General features: G+C 33.6%; 1 protein-coding gene across 1 annotated transcript in view; it reads right to left on the bottom strand.

Annotated features, from left to right (window-relative positions):
* The window catches only part of LOC145291267 (uncharacterized), a 67,859-nt gene that overhangs the window by 18,522 nt on the left and 22,903 nt on the right, over positions 1 to 26,434 (bottom strand). Inside the window, exons 2-5 of the mRNA XM_080136880.1 lie at positions 18,856 to 18,990; positions 17,085 to 17,221; positions 14,725 to 14,831; positions 4,605 to 4,726 (exon numbers count right to left, since the gene is read on the bottom strand). Coding sequence (XP_079993006.1) covers positions 4,605 to 4,726; positions 14,725 to 14,831; positions 17,085 to 17,221; positions 18,856 to 18,988 — 499 coding nt within the window. The 5' untranslated portion in view covers positions 18,989 to 18,990. The remainder of the gene's footprint in view (positions 1 to 4,604; positions 4,727 to 14,724; positions 14,832 to 17,084; positions 17,222 to 18,855; positions 18,991 to 26,434) is intronic.

The raw sequence follows: 26,434 nt of genomic DNA, 5'->3' as shown, positions 1-26,434 counted from the left end.
ACAAGTATCAGAAGTGTGCAACATTCGGTATCATTCCATCCCAGGCAACATTGGGTCCCCTGCTTATATATATATATATATATTACACACACACACACATTGTATCAATGAATACAGTATAAATATCAATAAATATATATCAATAAATATATATAAATAAAATATGGCACAATCACGTTGACACACCGATTCTCACCAGATCACTGAAGTTAAGCAATGTCAAGCCTGGCCAGTACCAGACAGGTGACCATTTGGGAAGGCGATGTAAAATACTATGTTGAGAAACTGGCGTGGTCTATCATTCTATCGCAGGTAGATGGGCCTCTCTTAAACCGTAGTAGGCAACCCATCTAGTGATGGCGTCATGATAAAAAATACCCTTGCTAGCCCTGGCAAAGCATCAAGTATTCAACTACGGACAAGATTTGAATTACACGGCAAACTCGTGTAGCGAGTTCAATCTCGGCTGTGGCCACATTTTACGTTTTTTTTTTTTTTTTTTTTTTTATTATATCAGAACCTAATAGAACAGGTATTTGACTTGAGAAGAACCATGCTAAGTGGTTAAACAGCTAAGTGTTCTATAGATGAATTTGGGGGGGGGGAAATCATGTCAAGAAGATTTTATTTGATTTTTAGGTGCATAAACGAAAAAGGAATATTCTTGCATTGATTGTAGTGAGTTCTTGCTGTAAATCTTACCGGATGGGATCAGAGATATAAGCTCAGTCGAGCATCTCCCAATAAAATAATTATGGCGTAAAGAAAGAGCAAAGTTTCTTATACGAGAAAGAGGCTATCGGATTTGAATTACACTAGAAACTTGTAACGAGTTCGATCTTGGCTACGGCTGCAGGTTACGTTTTTATGTTTATCCATCAATATGAATCTGCATGGCTTATAACCGCCATCGTATCTTTATTTGCTCCAGTTTGTGTCTTTCCGTTACACTTCTGCACTGTATTGTCTTCTATAAACTTCAATTTCTTTATATACACATTAAACAATGCTTCAAGCAAACTACATTAATCTGTTAAATTTTGAAATAATAAAACATAGAAATACTTTATAGCTATGCAGGTCGATAGAAAATTACATTTTTTTTATTGTTTGTTAACAGTTATTTGTTGCAGATTTGTTTCTTTCACCTCATTTTCTTGTTAACTACATTGTACTTTTAACAAATACTGATATATAACAAAAAAGAAAAAGAAAGCTGTATGTTGTAAAACGTAAAACATGAAGAAAAGAATAAGAAACTGTTTAAAAATGTGGTCAATGTGTGCTGCTTGTCCAACCAAAGACCTATCTTTAGAATGTTGGCTTTTAAGAATATATAGGGGTAATCTGATCTGCTATGAACCAATATCGCTTTTAAATTTATAGCTCACAACTAGTTCGAAAGATACAACACAATTCATTATCCAATGTTTTCTTGTAGTAGTTTTGCCTGGCAGCCATTTTGTTCTTGCTTTAGCAGCTAAGAGAAACTACAGATTGTGTGCATGTGCAAATGGAAAAAAAAAAATCTATATCTATGAAAGTGAAAGTGTCTGTCTGTATGTCTGTGTACATTTCCCTATGCAATAACTGTCAACTTTCAATCTAACAGACTCAAAATTTGATATACAGGGTACTGAGATTTGGGAAAATCTTTGTAATCCGTTTTCGGACAGAAATTTGACTGTTAAGGGGGTCAAAGTTCAATGATTTGACCTTTGAGAACTCTACCAAACTTCTCCGCCAATTTTGGGTATAAACAATTGAAATTTTAGATATAGGTTCCTTGGACATGGATCTAACTTAATAACTTGATTTGAGCCTAAAACAATAAATGTTAAGGGTCATAATAGGGGTCAAAGTTTAAAAAAATTTCACCTCTGCAGGTCTACCAAATTACTCAGGCAATTTCTTGTCTAAGCATTTGAAGTTTTACATAAAGGGTATTCAGAGATAGGGCAAGCTTTTTAGTTGGTTTGGATCGAAAATTTGAATTACCAATATATGTATGTATGTATGTATGTATGTATGTATGTCTACCTAAAACGTTCGACAGAGGCGACGGATTTTTATAAGATCAGTATCGTTTTGAAGCTCAACCTTTCAGACAACAAATATCAAAAAATTGGCTAAAAACATTAATATCTTCACCTGGGCACTTTTCTACAGGGGGAGGGGGGCGCTTTTTTCGCTGATATTTTCGAAAATCATCCTCTCCTTTGATTGTCTAGCTTAATTAAAAGCTACGTCACTTCCGGTTTGGCAGTTATCATAACAGCAAAGACGTCAGGTTTTTATCTCCTTTGCGGTACGTGTTCGAGCCTGCCTTCCTACTACCACTTTTTTTTTTTTTGCTCAACATACACCTCCAAACCCTCGGGCAACGCTGGGCTAAAATGCTAGTAAAAAATAAACCTTTAAATACAGAAAGAATTCAGAGAGGATACTTCCTTCTTCAATTAAAATAAATATTTCCTACTTCAATGAATTTTAAAAAATGTTAATTAAAAAAAAAATAATCATTAAAAGCAGGGAAACTTTCTTTAAAAAAAAAAATAAATAAATAAAAAACCTTCAATGCCAAAAAAAAGTTGGGGGTGGGGATACTTCCTTCTTCAATAAAAAAAAAAAAAAAAATTTCCTTTTTCAACGTATTCAAAAAAATGTTTCTTCAAGAAAAATAAATTTAAGAGCAAGCTGGTTGAATTCTTTTTAAGGGAGACTTTCTGCAATTACAGGTATTCAGCAAAAGTAGTGCACTTCTCGTTTGCTACAAAACTCGAACAGCATTCGCTTATGCTCCAGGAATAACTTTCTTTCATTAATGAACATAGTGGACAAATCAAAATACTAGAAAATAACATTGCACACTGAAGGTGTTAATACTAGTGTTGGGACGTTTAATCAGAATCAGAAAAATTGGAAGATTTTGAGGTATCAGAATCGGGAAAATTGATGCCTATTTTCCGATGTCAAAATAATCCTTTTAATTGTCTTTTTTAATTTGATTTTGTTTAAACCAAAATCTTCCATTTCTGGTAATAATGATAAAATAAACATTTATTGATTTTAAATTACTAGTGAAGCTAAAACCGATAGATCACTCTCCACAAGTGTATTTTGACGTTTAGGAAATTTTCTGCATATTTAACATGTGTTTTTACGAAAATCGGGGACATTAATAATCTTCTAGTTAAATAATTAAAGATTTATAAAGAATCGGAATCGGCAATTGTCGGAATCAGGAATTTAGCATGGAATTGGTAACTGTATCGAAATCGGAGAAAATATTGGAATCGTCTCATCACTAGTCAATACCAAAATAACTACTTGTCGACAATATATTTAAAGGCGATACTCATTCATAATGAGCCAGATTACTCTATATATCCTTAAAAGCTAACATTCTAAAGATAGATCTTTGCACATTGACCAACGATTTGGGTGCAAGTCTATACCCACCCAACAAAAAAACAAAAATATTTATGGTGTATGTACTCATGACCGACAGAATATATTGTATACCAAAAATTACATAAATTCATAAGGTAGTTTTATTTAAAAAGAAAAAAAATATATTGCAGGACAAGGAAGATAAATCACAATAATTCAAACATTTGTAATCTATATATCTATAATAGTGAAATTGTGTGTGTGTGTGTACATTTCCCTACCAAATTACTGTCAATTTTCAGTCTACAGACTCCAGATTTGACATAAGGGGTATTGAGGTTTGGGAAAATATTTTTAATCGGTTTTCAGCCAGAAATTTGGCTGTACATGAGGTCAAAGTTCAACGATTGGACCTTTGAAAACTCTACCAAACTCCTCTAACAATTTTGGGTCTAAACACTTGAAATTTTAGATGTAGGTTCCTTGGACATGGATCAAACTTTTCAACTTGATTTGAGCCCAAAACAAATGTAAATGGGTCAAAATTGAGGTCAAAGTTGAAAAAATTTGACCTCTCAGCCAATTTTTGGTCTAAACATTTGAAATCTTACATAAAGTGTATTCAGACATAGGGCAAGCTTTCTAATCACGTTTTTGCAGAAAATTTAGTTGTCAAGGGGTCAAAGTTCAAAAGATTTGACTTTTGCGGTCTCTAGCCAACTATTCATCCAATTTTGGGGCTAAACATTTGAAATTCTACATAAAGGGTATTCAGACATGCAGCAAGCTTTTTAATCAGTTTTGGGGCAAAAATTTGGCTGCCAAGAGGTTAAAGTTGAAAGAGTTGACCTTTGCAGACTCTACGAAACTCCTCCGCCAATTTTGAGTCTAAATACTTAAAATTTTAGATGTAGGTTATTTGGACACGAGTCAAACTTTTTAATACATATAAAGTTATGAACAGTACATAGGGCCCGCGCAAAGCCGGGCTGAACTGCTAGTATTTTAGAAAGCCATTCTTAACATGAGGATGCAGAGGGACTGGAAAAAAATTCAAATTCACTTAAAAATTCTTTTCCTTATAAAAATAAAATTTTTAGTGTACAATATTTTCTTTATGCTACATCTACGTGCATCAAATGTTTTTCTTCATTTTTATTTTTTCATAGAAGGGTGGGAGGAGTTATGGACAAATAGCAAATTTTTCATACCAAGGATGATGAACATGAGTTGTTCACAGGTTTCCTTTATTTCCTGCAGATTTTCCACGATTTTATTATTGAAGCCAATGACGATGTCATCATACGGATTCCAACATTCATTCAAAGATAACCTGAAAATGAAAAAAAAAAAAAAACCAAAATGGTTTCCCCACATGAGCAGGTAACAAATTTGATGAATAGTTTGTTTTACATGTAATTTATTTAATTTTTATATTAAAAAAACAAAACAAAAAAAACCCAAAACATTTAATTCATATATAATTTAATTTAAAAGTTGAATAAACAGACAAAATGCCTTTGAAAGCATGTTTAAGATACAAATATTTTATTGAAAACATTCATAGTTTTTTTTAATTTGAGTTTTTTTATTTATTATTTTCGGATATTACAATTTCTATCTCTAGAAATAGTGTTTATTCTTTTTGTAAATAGAAATGTCGTAGTCCCATGTTAATGAGGCAGTGATCAGATGTTACGCCATGTAAATTAAAATACAAAATGAAAATGTTTAAACTTAATTATATTTTGAATGAATTAGAGGATTTTCTGAATTTATTTAAAATGCCCTTTCTGGAACCACCTTGACCCCACAAAAGCCAGATTTTTCCTTTAACAGTAAAGACAAAAAAATTGCTAATATATATCTTTATTTAATTGCTACAATTTCCAACTTGCTTAATCACACACTCTCAGTGTACCCAATGATACAGGGCTTAACAGAGTTGGGAGGAAAAAGATAACAAAGTATCAAGGACTTATGTATGATATGAAACGAAATTGGAAATTAAAAGACGTTTCAATTATACCAGTCATCATAGGAGCAACTGGGCTTATGAAAAAGAACTTTAAAAAGTACATAGCAAGCATACCCGGTGAACCAAGTGCAAGTGAAATACAAACGATTGCACTGAAAGGGACAGCTAGAATCCTGAAAAGATCTCTTGGTTGGACTCACTAAAATAGGGGTAAATGTCAGACATCTGGTTGGATGTCCCACCCCCTAGAAGAAAAAGTTTAAGAAAAATGAAAAAAAAGGAGCACTCTGAAATCGACTCTTGTAGGTTGTACATTACTTCTCTAAAAAAAAAAAAAAAATATGTTTGGGCTGAACAAATGTGTCAAGTATTCCATTAAAGCTGGGAAAAAGGTTCAACCAGGAAACATATAGCTTGAAGATACTGACACCAAGGAACTAGGAGAGGAGGAAAAATACAAATATCTTAGAATAGAAGAGAAAGATTCAATTCAAGAAGAGATAAAAGAAAATTGTCAGTGAATATATATACACTAAAGAAAATCTGTAAAACAGAATTTACAAACAAAAAGTAACTGCCATTAACCAACTAGTAATGCCTATGATAACACACAGCTTTGGCATTTTTCATTAGTCACAAAAGGAACTAGATAATAAGACATGGAAGATGGTGTACACTGTACATACAGAAACAAGTTTCTGCCAAGAAGAGCAGGAGGTATGAGTCTCAGAAATTGACCATCAGCATCGTGCCACTATTGTGAGCACTGGGCAATATCTAATCAGCTTATGGGAACCGAGTTCTCCACACAAGCAAACACGATTATCGCCCTTTAACTCTGGTAATATTATTCTTGGCCACAAGGGGGGGGGGGCGATACAGCCACTTTCACTTCCGGTTTGTATCATTCATTCTCTTTTCGCTGTACATCACAACAAATGCAGATGTGACGAAACACACTTTCATGGTTTTAGCAAACAGACAAACCGACGTTCGACCTCTCATCAAAGACTCACGCAAGTAACGTTACTCATTAATCATCTTTCGCTATGAACTGTTAAAATCTTTAATTTGTTATTCAATGTAAATAAATTTACTTTGCTTGTAATTATATATCGGCATGCTTAGTGTCTTCATTTCATGGCAAGGAGCCCATGCGGCTTTATTCTTTCTTCAATCTCCTACTTAACAACAGAGGATGATTTCACCTACTACACCTCAAAAGGCGACCATGTCCTCAACAAGCTCCATAAATCCAAACCTCAAAATAATACATTAACATCGTGAAACAAGAGCCAGTAGAACAACCTTCATCACAAAATCAGCCAAACATTTGGAACAAGACTGTCTTACAAACGAGTCAGAATCAGAAAAAATTGAGTGACCATGTAAAAAAAAAAAAAAAAAAGAAAAAAAAGAGTCCTTAATTAACGAAGATTTAGTCCAACTTACAGCTGCTAAACTTCTGACTGATCAACAATATGGATTTAGGCAAGCACGTTCTACAGCAGATATCCTAACTGTAATCTCTGAACGTGATGTGGTGTGTTGCACACAGGGCCTTTGAGCGTGTAGTGTTGTAGCTTAGTGAATGTGTAGAGTGCTTAGCTGCTTGGCTTTCAGGTGCTTTGCTCCTCTTGCTTCCAGCTGTAACCGCCACCTATACTCGCAAGAGTGAAGGGGAGGCAGTTTAGTAAGCCCTGCCCACTGGTGGTTAGAGCGTCTCACTGGTCAAGACTCGCATGCCACCTCCTCGTGGTACATCACGGTTTAACTGGGTACCTTGCGGCCCCAGGCTAAGTGTATGTGGGATCTCGGAGTAGTCTGGAGCCCCAGAGGTGTTGAGTGCATGGCCCTCCGGCGTGAGGACACGCCCTGGCTTACACCAATCCAGACCCCAGCTATGTGGTCAAATAGCAAAATGTCATCTCGGCAGCAGGAGTTGGCAGTCATGGTATGAGCGCAGCTGATATATTTTTCAACCACCGGTCTCCCATGGCGGATCACTGAGCGGATGAATCAAGAACGATCAACGGTCAGGGATCAACACCCAGTTAGCGGGTACTGCGGGGCAACCTACCACTGCTCCAGCTGTCGCACTCCTGTGCTCCGCTGGGGTCCGCAATGTTGGGTCCAGAGGTGGATGTTCTGTTCTGGGCATGCACTCATCCACTACTTCCCTGCCCCGGCGCTTGACGTTTCAGGCAACTACTATGGAGGAAACCTCTGCCGGCAACCGAGCAAAGTGGCAAGCTGCTATAAGATCTGGTGCCAAAAGATCCTGCCAGCAATACACAGACTTCCTGAACTGTAGAAGACTGAAGCGCCTTGCCAATCGTCGTCCTCGACGTTAAGGGCCTATGATGATGATGATGAATCTCTGAACATATATACCATACAGTGGACAAAGCAGGTGAGGGTAGCCCTAGATATATCTAAAACTTTTGACATGGTATGGCATGAAGGTCTTCTCAGGAAAATCAGATCATACAGTATTACTGGACGAATATTTAACATAATTCTTCTTAAGTAAGAGAAAAATCCAGGTTGTCCTCGATGGTCATACATCTACACAATATGATATAAATGTGGAAGTACCTTTATTATTCCTAATATTCATAAATGACTTCCCTGAAAATTGTCTCTGAGATGCTAATGACACCAAGCTCTATAGCAAGCACGAAGGAAAATCAAATGGACACATATCTAAGGAAATTGCAGAAACACAAGAGGAACGTCCAATCTATGGTGGAATGGGGACATAAATGGATGGTTACATTCAAAACTGCCAAGACTAAGCTTGTTTTCTTCAATAATTACAAGAAACCTTCTCAACCAGTAATAGCCCTTGCTAGGTACATTAGATTCTTTACCAGAAAGTACTTCTTGCAAACTCCTCGGCTTAATGTTCACAGGGAACAGGAGTTGGAACAGATACATTGAGAGCATTGCCAGGGACGCTGCGAGGAAGATAGGCTCTCTCTACCGTGCTAGAAAGTTACTTATGCCTGAAAGTATCCTGTACCTCTATAAGTCCACCATTCACCCATGTATGGAGTACTGTTGTCACATTTGGGCTGGTGCATCTGCTACTTATCTCTCACTCCTTGACAGGGTTCAAAAGAGAGTCGTCAACCTGATAGGTCTTGAACTGCCATCTAAGCTTAAACCTCTGTCCTATCAACGAAATGTTGCATCCCTCTGCCTGTTCTACAAGTATTTTAATGGTGAATGCTCTGACGAACTACAAGCACTTGTACCCCCTCAACGTAAATACCCTCGACAAACCTGACAAACAACAAGATCCCACCCCTACTCATTAGAAATCCAGAGATGTAAGAAAGCCTTCTACTCCAATAGTTTCTTCTCCAGAATTGCTAAACTTTGGAATTCTATTCCAGGATTCTGCTTCCCTAACTGTACTGATATGCAGAAGCTCAAGTGTAATGTGAACAGACATCTTGTTGCTCATCTCCCTACATAGTATCCCTGCAACTTATGTCACTGATTGTAGCTCTCTTCATCAAAGTGGCTACGGTGCCTTGTTTGGGGTGAAAATGGAATAAAAAAAAAATAAAATAAAAAAGGGGTTTGTATTACTGTACACAGATTCGAAAAAGTTGTCAAAAAACAAATATAGAACAAATAAATGTTATCAAAGGCAAGATAAGTTACTTTTCTACCTAACTGGATATAATTCACGTGTTTTTATTCAGTGTAACATGTTTATTCAGCTCGAAAAACATGCAATGTTTACCGATGTATTAGAAAATTCAAAATGGCAGCCGACTGTCTCTCGGAGAGGGTACGTTTGGGAAAAGGTATTATAAATAATAAACTAGACAAAATACTGTTAGAAAACAACCGAATACATGTCAACTTATGTCACGGTAACATATATTGACTGCCATTTTGAATTTTCCAATACATCGGTAAACATTGCATGTTTTTCGAGCTGAATAAACATGTTACACTGAATAAAAACACGTGAATTATATCCAGTTAGGTAGAAAAGTAACTTATCTTGCCTTTGATAACATTTATTTCTTCTATATTTGTTTTTTGACAACTTTTTCGAATCTATGTGTACAGTAATACAAACCCTAAAAAAGAAAGTCTGCTACGGAAATAACCTAAAAGATTTGCCAAAAATAGACTAAGACTTTCCAATGCAGCAAAAAAAAAAAAAAAAAAAATTTTTAGAAAAAAAAAAAATTAGAAAAAAAAAAAAAATTTTTAGAAAAAAAAAAAATTAGAAAAAAAAAAAATTTTTAGAAAAAAAAAAAATTTTTAGAAAAAAAAAAAATTTTTAGAAAAAAAAAAAATTAGAAAAAAAAAAAAATTAGAAAAAAAAAAAAAATTAGAAAAAAAAAAAAAATTAGAAAAAAAAAAAAATTAGAAAAAAAAAAAATTAGAAAAAAAAAAATTAGAAAAAAAAAAAAATTAGAAAAAAAAAAAAAATTAGAAAAAAAAAAAAAATTAGAAAAAAAAAAAATTTAGAAAAAAAAAAAAATTAGAAAAAAAAAAAAATTAGAAAAAAAAAAAAAATTAGAAAAAAAAAAAAATTAGAAAAAAAAAAAAAATTAGAAAAAAAAAAAAATTAGAAAAAAAAAAAAAATTAGAAAAAAAAAAAATTTAGAAAAAAAAAATTAGAAAAAAAAAAATTAGAAAAAAAAAAATTAGAAAAAAAAAATTAGAAAAAAAAAATTAGAAAAAAAAAATTAGAAAAAAAAAAATTAGAAAAAAAAAATTAGAAAAAAAAAATTAGAAAAAAAAAATTAGAAAAAAAAAATTAGAAAAAAAAAATTAGAAAAAAAAAATTAGAAAAAAAAAATTAGAAAAAAAAAAATTAGAAAAAAAAAATTAGAAAAAAAAAATTAGAAAAAAAAAATTAGAAGAAAAAAAAATTAGAAACAAAAAAATTAGAAACAAAAAAATTAGAAACAAAAAAATTAGAAACAAAAAAATTAGAAAAAAAAAAATTAGAAAAAAAAAATTTAGAGAAAAAAATTTAGAGAAAAAAAATTAGAGAAAAAAAATTAGAGAAAAAAAATTAGAGAAAAAAAATTAGAGAAAAAAAATTAGAGAAAAAAAATTAGAGAAAAAAAATTAGAGAAAAAAAATTAGAACACAAAAATTAGAACACAAAAATTAGAACACAAAAATTAGAACACAAAAATTAGAACACAAAAATTAGAACACAAAAATTAGAACACAAAAATTAGAACACAAAAATTAGAACACAAAAATTAGAACACAAAAATTAGAACACAAAAATTAGAACACAAAAATTAGAACACAAACATTGGAACACAAACATTGGAACACAAACATTGGAACACAAAAATTAGAACACAAAAATTGGAACACAAAAATTGGAACACAAAAATTGGAACACAAAAATTGGAACACAAAAATTGGAACACAAAAATTAGAAAAAAAAATAGAAAAAAATTAGAAAAAAAATTAGAAAAAAATAGAAAAAAATAGAAAAAAAATTAGAAAAAAAAAAGAAAATAGAAGAAAAAAAATTAGAAAAAAAATGAGAAAAATGGGCCAACCGACAGTGTTTCCGAATGAATTCATGTTCTGAATTATAATGGCTGCTCAAGATTAATGACCAATGCTTTTAAGAAGATTAGTGGTCTCAGCAATGCCACATAGAAGAAAAGTGCGTGAACCACCTGATATCCAGCTGTAAGGTACTGCTGGGAAATGGCTATTATACAATGGAATGTGTAAATATTTCCACTGGACGATCTGAAAACAGTTGAATATCGAATGCAGCAACAAATCCTGGAAACATGTTTACCAGAAAGAACAGTTGGAAATAAGTCATGCACCATCCACTATGACTATGCAATTTCTACAGCAACATACTTAGAAAATGAAGCTGTTAAACCTGACAGTGATATGGAACAAGAAGGATAAAGAAGCAACCGTAATAGAAATTGGCGTTTCCAATTAAGCCGAGTTAAACAGAACTGAGAGGGAAAAGATAAAATATCAAAGTCTTAGGTACAACATAAAAAGAAACTGGAATCTTAGGAAGATCTTCATCATTCCAGTAATTATAGGAGCAATTATAATTTCCAAAATTACCTAGAAGACCCATCGGCATTCTGTATGTTGCTAGTCTCAGTCTTTTCTACAAATATTATTAAAGCAGGTGTTCCTCAGAATTCTGTGATCTATTCCCTGCTTCCTTTGTTTCAGATTATTTGACTCAATTGCCTTGAGGTCTCCATCAATTTGCTGTTTTAATATTTCATTGTATTACAGCTTCCTATTCCAGTAGCTTTTTTCCAAGGACTGCAAGTTTGTGGGACTCTCTTTGTTCTACCTTGGTCTTTTAAAGACCTCCCTGATAAAATTGTTTCGGAGATGGGTATATTCGCTGATGACACCACTCTCTATAACAGATATGAGGGGAAAACAAATGAACACATATCCAATGAAATAGCAGAAACACTAGAGGATGACCTCCAATCTGTAGTGGAATGGGGACAAAAATGGATGGTCACATTCAATGCTGCTAAGACTAAGCTCGTTTCCTTCAATAACTACAAGAAACCTTCTCTACCACCAATAGCAACGGCCAAGAACACATCGCCTGAAAGTACTTCTTTTAAACTCCTCGGCCTAACGTTTACAGGGAATATGAACTGGAATAGATACATTGAGAGCATTGCCAAGGCTGCTGCAAGGAAGGTAGGCTCCCTCTACCGTGCTAGAAAACTACTTACGCCTGACAGTATCCTGTACCTCTATAAGGCCACCATTCACCCATGTATGGAGTACTGTTGTCACATCTGGGCTGGTGCATCTGCGGCTTGTCTCTTGCTCCTGGACAGGGTTCAAAAGAGAGTCGCCAACCTGATAGGTCCTGAACTGTCATCTAGGCTTCAGCCTCTGTCCCATCGACGAGATGTTGCATCCCTCTGCCTGTTCTACAAATACTTTAATGGTGAATGCTCTGACGAGCTGCAGGCACTTGTACCTCCCTGACGTAACTACCCCCGACAAACCCGACAAGCTACTAAGTCTCATCCCTTTACAGTAGAGATCCCTAGGTGCAAGAAAGCCTTTTACTCCAATAGTTTCTTCCCCAGAACTGTGGATCTTTGGAACTCCCTTCCGGAATTCTGCTTTCTCAACTGTACTGATATGCAGAAGTTCAAGTGTAATATGAACAAACATCTTTCTACTCATCTCCCTTCATAATGACCCTGCTAATTAAGTCCCTGATAGTAGCCCCCTGCTTCAAAGTGGCACTGTGCCTTGCTTGGGGTGAAAATTGAATTAAAAAATAAATAAAAAAAAAAAAAAGACTAAGGTCAATAGGCATCTCGTTTTTGTAATAATCAGCTTTCATTCTTGTTAGTTTCTTACATCAAGTGGCTACATACCTTGTCAAATTAAAAACAAACTAACCCCTTAGTTAGAGAAAATATAGCCTGAGAGGACGGACCTCCTAGGATTGAATAGAACCATGTGTCATCCCAGAAGCAAAACCATTGTCGGATGAAGATAACATAGGTACAAACGTGAAATGATTTAACGTATTATCATGATGCAGATTAGATTGTTGGTTTATTATTTGAGTAAGGGGGCAGGAGGAGCGCCTAGCTTTGTCTAGTCGCAAAATACCCTTAAATATATTTTAATTTGTCCAGATTTTGTATATATTATTATAGAGGCGCAATTTAAAAAAAAAAAAAAAAAGTATTTTGGTGCCATCAGCTAGAATCGAAGCCGAAAGCAAAACTGTAGCATTCAATAAACTAGGACGAATGTACAAAATGTATAACGATTTTTTTCAATTTCGACTCCTTTTTGACCTTTTAAAAACTATTTCAATCGGCTAAAGATCCAGAAAAGAATAATCCATAACAAATCCAATCATTTGTGGTCCCTAGTACCGCTGTGTGACTTTTAGCTTTGGAAGAAACAATTTGAAAATATGGAGACAGACAGTTTTAAAAATTAGATTAATGAGCATTTTGGTTATCTCAAAGTTCCGCATGTTTTTTTGGCTTCCATTTTCTACTGACCACTCTTCTTCATGGTGAATGCCCTGAAAAGGTCCCTTCCGATTAATGTTTACAAGTGTATGAAAATAAGCAAACAAACTTGATTGTTTTTCAAAATGGTTTGATTTAAAAAATTTTTTTTTTTTTTACAAGGGACTCACCACTTATCAAGGCCCGAAGGCCACTAGAGAGTAAGGGTTAATAAATGTAAGGTGGTAGTTTAGTAATCGTTAATGATGTAAATTGGGTAGAATTTGGATTATTTAAGGTGATGTCTCAACAAGAATTTGTTTACATTGGACTTGAAGGCTACAATATTGTAATCAGTTGGGAAGCAGACTAATGGAATAATGTTCCACATGTCAGCAGTTCTAGGAAAGAAGCTTTGTTCATGGAATCTGCATTTAGATTTAGGCACAGAGTGGGGAAAATTGTTGGTAGTAGTTATAGCTACTAGAGTGATTTTTTTTGTGAAAGTTTGGCAAGGGAGCACCATAGATTGAAACTTAAACAAGAACTTGCCATGAAAATAACAACAGAGCAGAGAAATGCTCGCAATGTCTTTCTGTGGGAAACAGGTTGCAGAGAAAAGAAAAGGGCATCACCTACTCGGTTTCAAGGCCAGTTTTGAACTATTAAGGCAAGATAGGGTTCACTGAGCAGTTCCTGCCCAGATGCGGCCACAGTATTCCATTTTAGAACATTTGGCTCTTATAAAGATCGAGAATTGCATAGTTATAAAAATATATTTGGAAAATAGTTTACATAAAAAAATAATCTTTATTTGATTTTTTTTTTCAAATAGTATTTTTTTTTTTTTTTTTACAATGTTATAATAAAAGTATTTTTTTTCTAAAAACTAGTTTACATAAAAATATTTTGTACTTTTGAATTTTTTTCCAGTAGTAATATTTTTTTTCTTTTTATCTGAGAAAGTAAAATACATTTTTATTTTTGCAGCAATGCTTCAAGCAAACTACATTTCCCTCTCATATATATTTTTTTATTATAACATTCTATTAAAAAAAAAAAATCTTTATAAAAAATTTAGATGTACATATACATCTTTTATTTTAATAAACTGATTCTGAAAAAAAAAAAAAAAGAAAAAAAAAGATAAACAAAAAAAGACAAAAAATAACAAGTTTTTTGCTTCAGAATGGACTTTTCCAGGGCATTCACCTTGAACCAGAACGGTCAGTAGAAACCGGAAGTAAAAAAGAAAAACACGCAAAACTTAAAAATAACCAGCATTCTGGTTTGTGTTGTAAATGATTGCAGGTCTGTGTGTTTTAGAAATAACTTTGGACCTACCACTACCTGTCACTTTTTGTCCATTCCAGGTAACGAGTAATTGTATTGTAGAAATCAATCAAAAGTTCCATTGGACATTTTCCTGGGCCCATAAATTCCGATCCATAATAAACCTAATTCAGGGGGAAAAAAATCAAAAAAAAAAAAAAAAAAAAAAAAAATCAAACCAGTTTACACAATAAAAAAAAAAAAAAAAAAAAATCAAAAAACATCAAACCAGTTTACACAATAACAATTTGTAGAAATTCTAAAATTTACTTTGGTTTTGAATTTTGTTTGAAAAGAAATCCAAACAAATTTTATTATTTTACTAGCAGATCACAAGATACGTTTAATTCTGATATTTTTTATTCATGCAGATTACACATTTATTATTATAGAGACAATTCTCTATCGATTATTATATTGAACTTAATATATATACGTGCAAGATCAAAACTAAAAAAAATATACATGACTTGGGTGCCATCAGCTAGAATCGAAACCAATGCATACAACTCTCCATCCTCATTCCTGAGCCACCCCATATTAATGACCTGGCAAGGTCACAGGGGAAACAAACAAGAAAAAAACAAAACAAAAAAAAAAAAAACCTAAGCAAAATTCATCCCAAAGCAGCAAAACTGAAGCTGGCCTGCCAGGACTAATATATATATATATATATATATATATATATATATACATACACACACACACAAATGTAGGCAAATTTGGGCATATTTCATGGATTTGAAAATATAGGTTTTTTTTTTTATTTATTTATTTTTTTTAATTGCCATAAAATATTAGGCAGAGAATAGTATAATTTTCAAGAAGCCTGCAAATTTTCATGTAGTTCTGTCCCATAGCACCAAAGACATGAGCATTTCGATATTCAATTTGACTACCGGAATAAATAAGTGTGTGTGTGTGTGTGTGTATATATATACACACACACATCACCTTTTTCAGCAATTTCATAAGTTCCAAATCTCAGCAACTATTGGCCAGAATGTAACAAATGAAAAAGTAATTATCTGCACAATGTAACATTTGCACTTTAGTTAGGGTTTAGGGTTAGGTTTGGGGTTAAGTTCCGCACATTAAGGGGATCATTCATCATCCAGAGCCTATTTTTGGCACTTTTTTAATCTTTTAAAAATAAGCAAGAATCATTAGATTTTTTACAAACTAAAAGATTTTTGAACAGCCTTTGTTTAATTTATGTAATAGTAAGTGTAAACTTTGCCCTTTACATCGCACATTTGGGAGTAAATTCATTTTTTCCCCTAATTTTTTGTTAGTTATTTCGTTTTCCGTAACTATTCTGGCTTTTTGTAATATTTCCACTGGGAAATGCCTGTACATGGTTCCTGCTAGTAATACGAAATATGTATAAATTAAAATACCATATTTAAGCATATTTTACAACTGGGCAATGCAGAGTGGCTTGCTAGTGTGTGTGTATTAGTGTTGAGACGATTAATCGGAAATCAGAAAAAAAAAAAAAAAAAAAAAAAAAAAAAAAAAAAAATCGGAGCTTTTTGAAGTATCGGAATCAGAAAAATTTGAGCCTATTTTCTGATGCCAAAACCGATTCCTTAAATTATCTTTTATTATTTGATTTTGGTTTAACTAATATCTTCCACTGCTTCTAGTAATAATAAAATAATATTTATTGATTTAAACTTCCAGTAAGACTAAAATCTCTACCCCCCCCCCAAATGTGTTTTCACGTTTGAGAAAATATAGGCACATTTAAGGTGTGTTTTTACAGTAATCTGGATAAAATAACACTTTTATAGTTAAATATTTAGAGATTTATAGAGAATCGGAATCGGTAATTTAGTACAGAATTGGTAAAAATATTGGAATCACTCCATCACTAATATATACATTTGAGATATATATATATATCAAAGAATGAGAGTTCATATAGAAACGTTGTTTTAATTTCTATTACGTCGTATTTGGCTTTCAAGCGCACTTGATGCGTATTTTATAATATATATATATATATATATATATAATGACCTCAATATCAACTATTTTTGATCATTAAAAATGTCAAAAGCAAAGAAAGGGCAGTATAAAAATCCAAATAGAGAAATGGCCAATATATCATTTTAGGAGATAATTACAGTATCTTAGGAGCAATAAAAATGTAGGTAGGGCAAACTCTACATCGGTCATGGTCACCATTCACCAACACTTGAGGACTGTGACAAAAGTTGTCAAGGCAGCCAATGCTCACAAGTAACTGCCTCAATACAGCACTCAAGACAGATTAGTGAAAAAAAAAAAAAAAAAAAAAAAAAAACACACATTTGTATGCTAGGTTAGAGTTATTTAAGTGAGCTAAGAAAAAATGATTTATGCCGAGTTACCTTTGGAACTCTGTGGTTGACATTTGCTCCTCGCTCAATGCAAAGTTTGGCTAGGAATAAATTTCTCGGTTTCACATTCAACTCCTCCGCATCGAGGCCACAAAGCATGATGTAGAGAGGCGTTCTCTGATAACATCCTGGAATACAAGAAAGACAGTTAATAAATCTGATTAAAAATCAAAACAAAAAAAAACAAAAAAAAAAAAAAAAACGAGCAACAGACAAAACAAAGAAAAAATAAACTATCTTACCTCAAAGAATATTTACTCTGCTGATCATGATTCAATAAAAGTGTAGTTTCTGTATTCTTAAATAAGTCGAAAATTTTACCTACTACAATTTGAATTTTGAATCAGATTCAAAGTAAAGGCGATTGCTAACCTCTTTAGTGTAGAGCCATTCTTTTAATAAAGAAATGTAGTTGTCACAAACTAAAAAAAATATGGCAACATAAATCCAGTCAGAAGTTTTTCCTGGTTAAGATTCGGTCATGACTAGCAGAGCTTAGAAAGACAACTCTAACATATTTAAATAATCGATTGGGATGAGGGAAATTATGTTCTCAACTTCTTTACTAACTCAATGTCCGAGATGTAAAGGAGAACTTTAATGGAATATTTGAATATCTATGTATCTCATATAGAGATTAAGTGTTTGTCACAGTAAGAAGCCCCTTTGTTTCATTTTATTTCGGTCGAAGTTCTCAAAAATCAAGGGAAAATGAACATGTATGTCCACCTCTCACTCTTAAACCAAACTTAAAATATCCCAATTTTAGTGTTTTGGGACTATAATACTAAAATATGGAAATTCAGCCCTAGACCCCTAAAAATGAAGAAATCTTTATTTTATTTCAGTCCATTCGCCTTGAGCAGAGCTTTCAAGCAAGCCCTCATACAATATCATGCCATAATTTTTCATTGGTTTATGCCAAAATTACAAAAAAAAAAAAAAAAAAATGGCATTCTAGGCCGACTGTGCATTTACTTAGAATGTGTGCTTTATACCAAATTGCTAATCGAATCGGGTTAAAATTGTGCTCATTTTTGCATTAAAAACAAGCAATAACAAAAACAAGCAAAAAAAAAACAAGCAATAACAAAAACAAGCAATAATAAAAAAAAGCAAAAAAAAACAAGCAATAACAAAAACAAGCAATAATAAAAAAAAGCAAAAAAAAAAACAAGCAATAACAAAAAGCAAAAAAAAAACAAAAACAAGCAGAAAAAAAACAAGCAAAAATAAACAAACAAAAAAAAGCAAAAAAACAAGCAAAAACAAAAAGCAAAAACAAAAACAAGCAAAAAAACAAAAACAAGCAAAAAAACAAAAACAAGAAAAAAAACAAGAAAAAAAACAAAAACAAGCAATAACAAAAACAAAAAGCAAAAACAACAAAAACAAGTCAAAAAAAAAAGCAAAAAAAAAAAAAAAGCAAAAAAAACAAAAAAAACCCAAAAAACAGAACAAAAAAGACAAAACAAGTGACATAATTTAGAAACAGTTGTGTTTCTGGCCAAGAAATGTAAAGCTAAACAACCGATTTGTGGTGGGTTTGTGTTTATAGGGTCAGGGTAATGGACTTTAGACTAAATATGATAATGATGATGATGCTATAAGTAAAATTTATACCTTCTTGAGACGCGGAAAATCACCGAAAATGTTAGTTTGAAGTGGCTGTTTATGTTGATAGATTTTATTGTAGCTGAAAAGTTTGAAAACGTAAAAAATAACTGAGAAGTTATAATTTTGAAAGACAATGTGGACTTACCTTCATCGAGGTAGGATGGATTTCTGTTCTCACGTATAAGATTTTCAGCCACTGAAAATTCTCCTTTTTCTAAAGACCGAGTCAGAGACGTTTCATTGATGCCAAATTCTACATGGAATCCACCACCAGCCATTCCTGGGGAAAAAAAGAAAAGGAAAAAGAAATAAATTTAAATAATAAAGAATATGGTCATAAAAAAGGAAAAAAAACATTTTATTTTAAAAAAGACAAAATTTTAAAAAATGTATATTTGTGGTATCTCCGTCTATCCAAAGATGAAATAAAAAAAAAAAAACTAAAAAAAAAACTTTTTTTTTTTATTGCATTTTCACCCCAAACTAGGCACTGCCACTTTGATGTAGGGGGATACTATCTGGGATATAATTGCAGGGACACTATGTAGGGAGTTGAGCAGCAAGATGACTTTACATTACACTTGAACTTCTGCATGTCAGTACAGTCCGAGAAAACAGGAACCCAAAAAGGAATTCCAAAATCTAGTAGTTTTGAGGAAGAACCTATTGGACTAGAAGGCTTTCTGGCATCTGGAGATCTCTGTGTAGGGGTGGGATTTTGCTGCTTCTCAGGTTTGTCGGGAGTTAGTCAGAGCACCTACTATTAAAATATTTGTAAAACAGGCAGAGGGATTCAATATTTCATCTATAGCACAGTGACTGAAGCCTAGCTAGCAGATCAGGTTTGCAACTCTTAAACCCTGTCCAGTAGTGAGAGACTAGTAGCAGATGAACCAGCCCCAATGTGACAAAAATACTCCATACATAGGCGAATGGTGGTCTTGTAGAGGAACAGGATACTTTCAAGCGTAAGTAACTTTCTAGCACGGTAGAGAGATCTCACCTTAAAAGTGTGTACCGGGGAGGATGGACGTATGAACACAAGGACGAAAGTAGCAGGAAGTAGCAAGGAGAAAGATTTTCACGGTATTGATATTGTTTTGAAGCTCGACCCTTCGGACGACAAATATTGAAAAATTGGCTAAAAACGTTAATTCCTTCACCTTCAACTGGCCACTTTTCTACAAGGAGGGGGTCGCTTTTTTCGCCGATATTTTTGAAAGTCATCATCTCTTTTTAATTGACTAGCCTTAATTTAAATCTTTGCCACTTCCAGTTTGCTGATCGACGCAATGACAAAGATATCAGGGTTTTTTTTTTTACATTCTTTTCCTCCTTCATGGTATAGGTTCGAGCTTGCATGTCTACTACCACTTTTTTTTTTTTTTTGCTCAACTCACACCTCCAAACACTCGGGCAACGTCACGCACCCAGGTTAGTTACTCATAGGACATTTCATAGTGAGAATGGGAAGATTAATCTTAGAAAACATTATTCCTAGAAGTAATTTTTACAAAGAGAGTAGGGGGTATTACTCCTTAAAAAAACATTACTCTTTAAAAGGATTACTCGTGGGCTTTTATTCATTTATTATTATTTATCTACTTTATTTTTTTTTTTAATTATTTACTTATTTTTGTATACATTTTTATTTATATAATTTCATTTATTCATTTATTTTTATTTCATTTACTTTTTACTCATTTCATTTAGGGGTTTATTTTTGTCTTTCTTTTTGACACAAGAGCGTCTTAATTTCCTGAATATGTGAGACGCAGCTGTTAAATGACACATGAAGTGCTACGCTGTTGATCGAAATGGGAGACGCTAAAAATCATTGAACGTCCAGTTTTTAGTGTATTGAATAATTAATTCAAATGTAATTCAGATGATGGAACTTCACATCAATGAGGGGTTCCGATATGTGAAAAAGTCATTAAAAGGTATGCCCCAAAACAGTGCGTATTCTCTCCTGATGACCCAACATTATCTGAAAACCAGAATGGATTACAATGTAGTGCAATGTAAGCTACAATATATTGTGGACTAAATCACCACAGGGAGGCATATGAGGATTCTTGATGCACCACCATGGGTCCCCAACTAGATCAGGCAATTAATCCATTTTATTGGAGAAAGAGAGAGAAAAAAAAAAAAAGAAAAAAAGGGATTTGATTGTTTTCAATAACAATAAAAGTATTGGAAGTGTGGAACATTCATTGATCCACATTCAATCTCGGGCAACATCGGGGCTCTCTGCTAGTCTTTAAATATTTATTGGTGTTTGGTTTGCTTTTTTATATAGGAAAACTGATTTTGTTTTTGATTATGCAGAACATGATTGAGTTTTGCAAATGGAAATGAAGTAAAAACCAATAATTTAATGTTCAGTGCATTTTAGGTCAGAAAGCCAGTGTCTTCAGATAGTCTGATCTGGTAGCACCAGTCAACCATGTTTAAAAGCTTGGCCAACTTTTAAACATGGTTGATGAGCGCCAATTAGTGGGTTTGTTTATGTTACATTTAGTTTTCCTACACCGTAACAAAACATAATGCAATTCATTGTAAATAATCATTCAAGTATTTCTGTTCGGTAAACACCAGTTAAAAGCATTTCTTTAGTTATCTGTTAATCTATCTAATTGTTTATCTAGCGGAGTAAACAACAGATTGAATTCTGGGGAAACAATGGGTTGATCAAGCATGCAGGTGCAGAAAGGGTCATGTTGTAACATGTATCAAACTTGGTTGACCAGTCAGTTTGCACCGGAAGTATCCGAATGGGGACCAGACGCGAGATGTCAAGGGTTCTGGATTGAATAAGCCGAGTTAAGTTGTTGAGTTGGTTTTGAGATGCTGAAGGAGCAAGATGGGTTAAACAGGTCTCCCCATAAGGTGGCAATGGTTTCAAAATGGATGCAGAGAAACCACAAGCCAAAATTCACTCTAGTTATGCTGTGACAAGATTCCTGAAGAAGGAATAATATATATATATATATATATATATATAAATAAAAAAAAAAAAAAAAAAAACATTCATCTTGGGTCCCTGTCTTGTAGCGTTTTTTTTTTTTTAAATAGGTTCCAGTTCCTCCAAGGATGGTTGACGAATTCAGCGAGAAGCAGAAGCAGGTATGCTGTCATGTTATGTGGATTATATGCAGCCAGAACCACTAAATGAGTCACAGGCCATTAAGACATCTAGGACACGAGGACAATAGTCTGTTTAATAATCTATTGAATAACATGGTTAGATAATGCACACAATTATGTAACATTCCCTTGTCTGCCAATTCTCTATCAGTTAATTCCACCCCCTTTATATAACACTAGCAGTGGTTCCTAGCAAGGTGTTAAAAAAGTGGCTTTCTAGCACGGTAGAGAGAACCTACCTTCCTCGCATTATATAGTAGCCGTCCCCCAGTAGAACCTTACAGCTGAATATCAAGTGGTTCACATTCTACTTCTGTGTAGCATTGCTGAGACCACTCCTCTTAAAACCCTAACCATTATTTTTTTATCCAACTCCACAGCAATTTCATTCCCTGGTATCTTGTCATAGCAGAACTGAAGTGAATCTTGATCTTTGGTTTGAAGGATTCTTCTATGTTTATGTTTAATAGCTTCATTTTCTAAAGTGTGTTGCTGTAAGAATTGCATCGTCGTAGTGGATGGTGTATGACTTATTTCCAACTGTTCTTTCTGGTAAACATGTTCCTAGGACTTGCTGCTTCATTTGATATTCAATTTCTTACAGATCGTCCAGTGGATATATTTGCACACTTTATTGTGTTACATTATATAATAGCTGTCTCCCAGCAGAATCTTACTATGTGTCAGGTGGCTCAGTTTTAACTAGCACACCAACCAAAATAAGTGTCATTTACATAATAGACAATTAAAAAAAGATAAAAATTACATGTACCAAATCCTTTTCCCAATAATCTTGTCTGCAATTAAATGGATCAATGACATTATTTTATAGAACGTATAATGGAAAAGCAAATTAGGTTATCAGTGAGCCGACACGCTGCGTATATTGCAGCATTGGTAATTAAACTTAACAGGGTCTTGTCCACGTTTCCAGTGGTACAATTTGTCTCGGGTAAAGATTGGGGTCATATTTCAAATTTGGCACCCCCTGATAGTGCTTGATATAACACAGTGGCTAACTGGTTAACAACACAGACTGTAAACCTGGGTGTGCCAAGTTCGGATCCAGTTCATTCCATAGAAATGATGTCGCTTAGAATGTTGGCAACGCACATCTGGGAATTAAACAGCATCTATATCTATGTATTAATATGATAACGTGTGTGTTATTTTGTGTGTCACACGTACATCTTTTGTCTTCTGATTGACTGTCGTTTAATTGTTATGACCTTCCATTTCTTGTAATAAATAATTTTACCAAGAATTCTTTAAGTTTTTGTTTTGATTATAGCTGAAGGAACTCAAGTTCATATATATATTTTTTTTCTCAAGCTTTGGTTTCGATTCAAGCTGGTGCACCCAAGTCATATAGATATATTTTTTTTTTATTTTTGAAATCACAACTTTATAATATATTAGAATAGATGATAAATTGACTATAATAATAATATATACGAAATCTGCATAAATAAATATATCGTATTTAAGCATATTTTATGACCGGGCTACACCGGGCGTCCCTGCTAGTTATTTTTTTTTTTACAAAAACCTGATGAATAATAATAAAATTGTAATCCTTTGATTTTACTAATTCAACAAATACTTCTTTTCAGAAATCATCTCAACTTTAAGGCAGGTATTTTTTTTTTTTCACTGTTTATTCCCCCCCCCCCAAACAAGGTACAGTGCCCAGAAATCATATGGAGCTACTAATAGGGACCAGATTTGCCAGGATATTATGTCGGGAGTTGGGCAGCGAGATGTCTGTTCATATTACACATGAACTTCTGAATGTCAGTACAGACAAAGAAGCAGAGGCCTAGGAGGGACTTTGAAAGTCTAGCAGTTTGAGAGAAGAAGCTATTTGAGTAGAAGGCTTTACTACATCTAGAGAGCTCTACAGTGTCGGGGTGGGATTTTGCTGCTTATCTGGTTTGTTGAGAATAATTACGCGAGAGGGTACTAGTGTTTTGAGTTTGTCCGAACACTTACCATTACAGTACTTGTAAGACAGACACAGGGATGTCACAGTTTGGTGGTGGAGCAGAGATTAAAGCTTGGTCGACAGTGTGCGACCTATTAGGTTGACAACTCTTTTTGAACCTTATCTGGGAGTGAGAATAGTGGCAGAGGCACCAGCCCATATGTGACATCAATATTCCATGCATATGTGAATAGTGGTTTGTAGAGATACAGAATACTCTCAGGTGGGAGTAATCTTCTACGACGGTAGAGGAATAAATTAGATTTGGTTGGTTGTTTTTGTTTTGCGGCATATCAACCCTTTTCGGGTTATTTAATGCCGAATCCAAAGATTTTGAAGAAAAAAATTTTAATAGAATATATTTGTTGTTTTCAAGTCGGTTTCTATTTAACCCATAGTTGGAACCCTAACAGGTACTACCACACCGGGTCAGAGTGGACCTGGGAGCAATGGCAATTAAAGGGTGGCTCCACACTCCCCAAAGCCCACAAGCTGGGGCCTCACCACTAGATATAGTTTAAGGTCATATCCAGGACCCCCATTGAGGGACTTTTACCCTCTGTAGGGGAGCAGTTGGTGTATTCTAATGCCCCACCGACAGGGCCGAATAAGTTAGAATATATATATATAGGGTGTCCCAAAAGAAGCTGATGGTAAAAAAAAAAATTCATAACTTTCTTAATTTTTTATATTTTTCTTTTATTTTTTTAAGATCATCTAGAGTAACCCTTCCAAGGTCATTATTAGTTGTTACACTACTGAGGAGCGGATATTTATCGTAGAGTTGTATTTTCAGTTGAATGAGTCAATATCAGAAACTCAAAAAGACGAAACTTCAACACAAGAAATTCCCCTACTCCCAATGCAATAAAACCAGCCACAATAAATGCCCTTAAAAACAATATAGAGGAGGAAATTAGGGCCATGAGCCCTGAAACAAAGTGATGTGCTGGACAATGCCCTGCAGAGAGCACAAGATTGAAAATGAAAATGGTGGACATTTGAGTAACATCATTTTTTCATAACTAAAATTAGACCTTGTGAAAGACATACCCTAGATTAAGTTGTGTAAATAAAATTAGAATAAGTAGACTATGATATCGTACTATATCTCAATACATTATGGAGAGGCTCATCTACCTACATATGAAAATTGGTAAGCATAACTTAAATATTGAGGAAGTTAATCAAATTTTAAATCTGTCAAATTCTTTTGGGACACCATTATATATATATATATATATATATATATATATATATATAAATAAAATGCATGAAAGTGTTTAACAGTATTTACATATCAATTATTTGAACCCTTTATGTCGGCAAGTATTAAGTTGATGTCCATAAATTGCGTGTGGCCTTCCAACCACGCCTGAACGTCATCCTCACTGCTGGCTGAGAGCAGGCACATTTGTAGTATTATATAATCCCATAATATTCGTCTGATTACACCCAGAAAGTCATTGTTTCGGGCATTGAAAGCAAATGAATGGAATGTAACAGGATTTTTGTAAAGCTTGCTATTTATTTATTTATTAAAACTAGCATGGTTACCTGGTGTTGCCCAGGGGAGTGGGGTATCGATAACAGAATAAAAGAGTTGAAAAGTGTGTATAACATCTTTATTTCTTTTAAAACTACTTTCTCTCTCGGCCTATCCCATATATAATAATAATAATAATAATTCTTTTATACCTACACACACTAGTGTTTTATGTTGATGCAATCATCAGTGCAGGAGGTGCCATCTTTAACTTTATTTGCTACCTCCAGGCCACCAAACAATTGCCATGAGAATGAAGGGAATTAATAACTAGTAAATGCACAATTTGAGCGCAGATTTTATCGTAATTTTCATGGCAAATTCTCGTCTGAGCTCAATCTATAGTCCCCTTCTGGACAGATTTTTACAAAAAAAAAAAAAACAAAAAAAAACACTCGTCTAGTTACAACAACTATCAACAATTTCCGTCCACTATCTGCGCCTAACCCTAAACGTAAATTCCATGAACAAATCTTCTTCCTTAGAATTGCACTCCTGTGGAACTGGTTCTTTGCTGACTACAATATAGTTGTCAGCAAGTCCAACATAAAATTCTATTGCATTAAACATTTTAAAATATTGTTACTAGTATTTTAAATTTCTTATTTTAGTGCTATTAAGTAGGATTTATCTTAAATCGGAAAGGACAGTCTCAGTCCGTCTCACACTCACACACACACACACACACACACACACACACACACACACACACACACACAGGATTGAATGGTGATCAACAAATGTTCCACATTCTTTTATTTATATTGCCATTGAAATCAGCGAAATTGACCATTTTTCAATCAAATCGATTAATTTCGAAGTGACAGTCCACAATACATTGTAGTTTACATTGCACTGTAGAGAACCTACTGTTGATTTTATAAAATTTTTATAACGGCTTCAATTAAAGTTTAAAATGCAAAAGTCAAGCATCATACTTCAATTGTGCTCTAAACAGAAACATTCATTTCAAACATGTCCGTCATATAAAAGAATCTACTGTTGATTTTATATGCTGGCCCTTTCTGCTTGTGTCGTAAT

The sequence above is a fragment of the Euprymna scolopes genome, chromosome 12, assembly GCF_053919585.1.
Source record: "Euprymna scolopes isolate OS-2025 chromosome 12, ASM5391958v1, whole genome shotgun sequence".
Classification (NCBI taxonomy): domain Eukaryota; kingdom Metazoa; phylum Mollusca; class Cephalopoda; order Sepiida; family Sepiolidae; genus Euprymna; species Euprymna scolopes.
The sequence above is the reverse complement of the archived record's forward strand: the minus strand, read 5'-3'. Positions and strand labels throughout refer to the sequence as shown.